Source organism: Saccopteryx leptura, chromosome 4 (assembly GCF_036850995.1).
Source record: "Saccopteryx leptura isolate mSacLep1 chromosome 4, mSacLep1_pri_phased_curated, whole genome shotgun sequence".
NCBI lineage: Eukaryota > Metazoa > Chordata > Mammalia > Chiroptera > Emballonuridae > Saccopteryx > Saccopteryx leptura.
Genome location: NC_089506.1, coordinates 198,452,401 through 198,455,706, shown reverse-complemented (window position 1 = coordinate 198,455,706; position 3,306 = coordinate 198,452,401). Strand labels below are relative to the sequence as shown.

Sequence of the window (3,306 nt, the reverse complement as noted above, 5' to 3'; positions counted from 1 at the left end):
GGCCTCCTGATCCCATCCTCTTTTCTCAATTCCGCACTGTTCTCCCTCAGGACCTGGAATTACTAGCTGTGCTGTTCTGCGGCATTACCCTGCCCATCTAGCCAAACAATTCTATTGCTTTCCAGTGTTTTTGTGCTTTTTAAAATTGATTGTGAGTGCTAATACTACAATTACATGTAAGTGATTACTGTATATACAGTATTTGGTGTAATGTGTTTTTGGTATGTATTTTGGAGTGTCTAGAATGAATTAATTGGATTTACATTGATTCATATGGAAATAATTGCCTGTTTTCATTGGTTTCAGATTTCGCTGATTGTTTTCGGACTGATTATCAATGAAAACCGAGGCATCATTGTATCTGTTATGTCTACCTTCTTTCTAACCTGTGTGACCTCGGAAAGTTATGTGAACTCTCTGAGCCTCAAGAATCCACTCTATCAAAAGGACAACAGCAACTACCTCAAAGTATTGTAGGATCTGTAGTGCAGAGAACCTAGCAACTAGGTTCAACACACTATTACAATTTAAAATATTCCTTTTCTTGTAAAACAAATACTAAACCTGCACAGTAATTCTTGACACGAGTTGAAATCTTGTACAAATTCCTTTGTTCTTCAGCCCCCTCTCATTCATCTTTGTGATCTTTTCTTTACACAGAACACAAATATTTGTAGACCTGAAATGAATTACCATAGCAACTAATAAAAAAACTGGAGTTAATATGCCACTCTTGCTGCTGCTTTTTTAATTAAAAACCCTAAAAAGGCATACGTACTTGGATGTTAATTAACAAGCAGTAAGGAAAAGATACTTAAGCAGTAAACTTAAGCGATGTTGAAAACAAATTCTGTTGACCAACATGGATTCTCTTTCCCCTTAGGACCACAGTTACAGCTGGAGTCAGAGAGAATACTTTATCAGGTCCTTAGATATCCTGTAGAAAATCAGACAGAAACAAAAATCAATTATTCTTTTTAGTCTGAGCATCAGCACTGGAAGTAAATCCCTCACTTGTATTTTTTAAAAAGGTGTTTTCTACGTTTCCTGGCCCCTTCCACCATTCCACAGTGAGGAGGCTAGCTGAGGGCTAAGGGGGTCCACCTACGGCTCCCCAGAAAGGGGAACTCGGCCCGGGTCCAGTCGCAGGGACCCACGGAAGCAGCGCTCACGGGGCGTCCCTGGCCCCGATGGGTCGTGGCTCGTACGCACCGGCGCCCAGGCGAGGCGAGTGCGCGGCCGCGGCTGCAGCCTGCGCTGGCGACGCTTGCGGTGGCCGTTAAGGATCTTCTGTGCGATTTTGCGCTCGTGGCCGCCAGGCACCGGCCGGTTGGTGCGTAGTTCCCGCTCGCGCCGCGTCCGGCCCTTGCTGTGCCCGGCCCCACAAGCCGGGAAGTCGCGCAGGTAGTAGTAATCGAGGCAGTCGTAGAGCTCCTCCTCCGAGCTCAGCCGCGGGCACACTTCCAGCAGCCGCGACTGGGTCTGAGTGCCAAAGAGGTCCGGAACCATCGCACCTGCCTGGCCTCCGGGCCGCGCACGCGCGCGCGCCTCTGAAGGCTCCGCCCCTCACTGAGATGGGCTCCGCCCAAGAGGCGGAGCCTACGACCTAGGTCACAGAGCTGGGCTTGTGCCCTGCACCTGGTCTGTGCGCACCAGGGGCGAGTCGTGACTCCTTCATCTGCCTAGGCCTGTGTACTCCTGCGCGAGAGGGGCAGCTGGCAAAATCCAACCGAGCACTTTATTTTATATTGCTTAAAAACTAACGTCCTCAGAGGAAAGGCCAGATGAAGATACAGCAAGAAGGTAGCCGTCTGCAAGCCAAGGAGAGAGAGAGGCCTCAGGAGAAACCAACCCTGCTGACATTCCAGCCTTTACGACTGTGAGACAATTAATTTCTGTTGTTTAAGCAAAAAAACAAACAAACAAACAAACAAAAAAAGGGTTAATTATCCAGGTGTCCAAAGGAACTGCTTAAAATGTGGGGCTGTGTGTCTTCTAGAGCAGTGATTTTCAACCTTTTTTGAGCTGAGGCACATTTTTTACATGTACAAAATCCTGGGGCACACCACCTACCAAAATGACACTCTAACTGTTAGAATTTATTTAAAGTTTAAATAAATTACATTTATTATAAAGAAAAGTTAAATAAAAAAGGATAACCCCCTCATATATACAGCCCCATGTAACATCCCTCATATATACAGTCCCACGTAACATCCCTCATATATACAGCCCCACGTAACATCCCTCATATATACAGTCCCACGTAACATCCCTCATATATACAGCCCCATGTAACATCCCCTCATATACAGTCCCACGTAACATCCCTCATATATACAGTCCCATGTAACATCCCCTCATATACAGTCCCATGTAACCTCATATATACAGTCCCATGTAACCTCATATATATAGTCCCATGTAACCCCTCATATATACAGTCCCATGTATCCATCCCCTCATATATACAGTCCCGCTAATAGGTACTGGAGCTTTCATCAAGGTTGCGGGTTCCAATCAATTTGGCAAATACTCTCTCTATATAGAAACTGGACAAAATCGATTTTAGAAAATGTTGGGTACTTGTGTAACATCATAAGTCCTCAGAGCATCTCTACTGTCAGATTGAGAAGTTTGCTTTCTAGGTAAGGATTCTGATAAATACTAGAGTTCTTCCTGAGGTTGTGGGTTCAAATCCTATGGTCAGCTGGGTGCAGGGGCCTTGGTTCTGTCTGTTTTGATGGTGTATATAGAGATTTGAGCTCTTTAAGAAGATGACCCTTCAGGAGGCCATATACAATATAGATAACATTGTGATGCATTGTATATCACCCTCTGTGGGGGCCTCTTTTAAAAAGAAAAAGGTCAAATATCTATATACACCATCAGGATAGACATAACCAGCTGAGGCTGAGGCTTCATCTAGTGGTGGCAACATTTACCTCCAGTCCTGACCAGGATTAGAAATCGGGACCATGGGGAGGAGTAGCAGCTTCAACTACTCGCAGCGGCCACACAATGACAAGTGTGCAGCAGCCTGAGTGGGGACCTTCCTGGGTGTGGATGAGAGGCGGCCTACTATTGGTTCATTGCTAGTGGTCGGGATGAATCCTAGAAGGTGATTGGTCAGTGAGCGTTTCCTGTGCCTCCACTCTTCCTGTCGCTGATAGCTGGAGGGATTGTGAGGGAAATGTTTATGTTCGGATGGAGGTGGCTGGTGGTGGGCCGGATAAATAGCCTCCGCGGGCCGTAGTTTGGGGACCCATGTCTAATTTCCCCACGGCACACCTGACCATGTCTCAC

General features: G+C 46.2%; 1 protein-coding gene across 1 annotated transcript; it reads right to left on the bottom strand.

The window, feature by feature from the left end:
- Window positions 1–719: 719 nt before the first annotated feature.
- Window positions 720–1,555, bottom strand: NUPR2 (nuclear protein 2, transcriptional regulator). The gene is made up of 2 exons (XM_066379961.1): window positions 1,213–1,555; window positions 720–937 (listed from the first exon to the last, which is right to left on the bottom strand). The coding sequence occupies exons 1-2, from the start codon at window positions 1,507–1,509 to the stop codon at window positions 929–931; spliced, it is 306 nt and encodes a 101-aa protein (XP_066236058.1). The 5' UTR covers window positions 1,510–1,555; the 3' UTR covers window positions 720–928.
- Window positions 1,556–3,306: the final 1,751 nt, after the last annotated feature.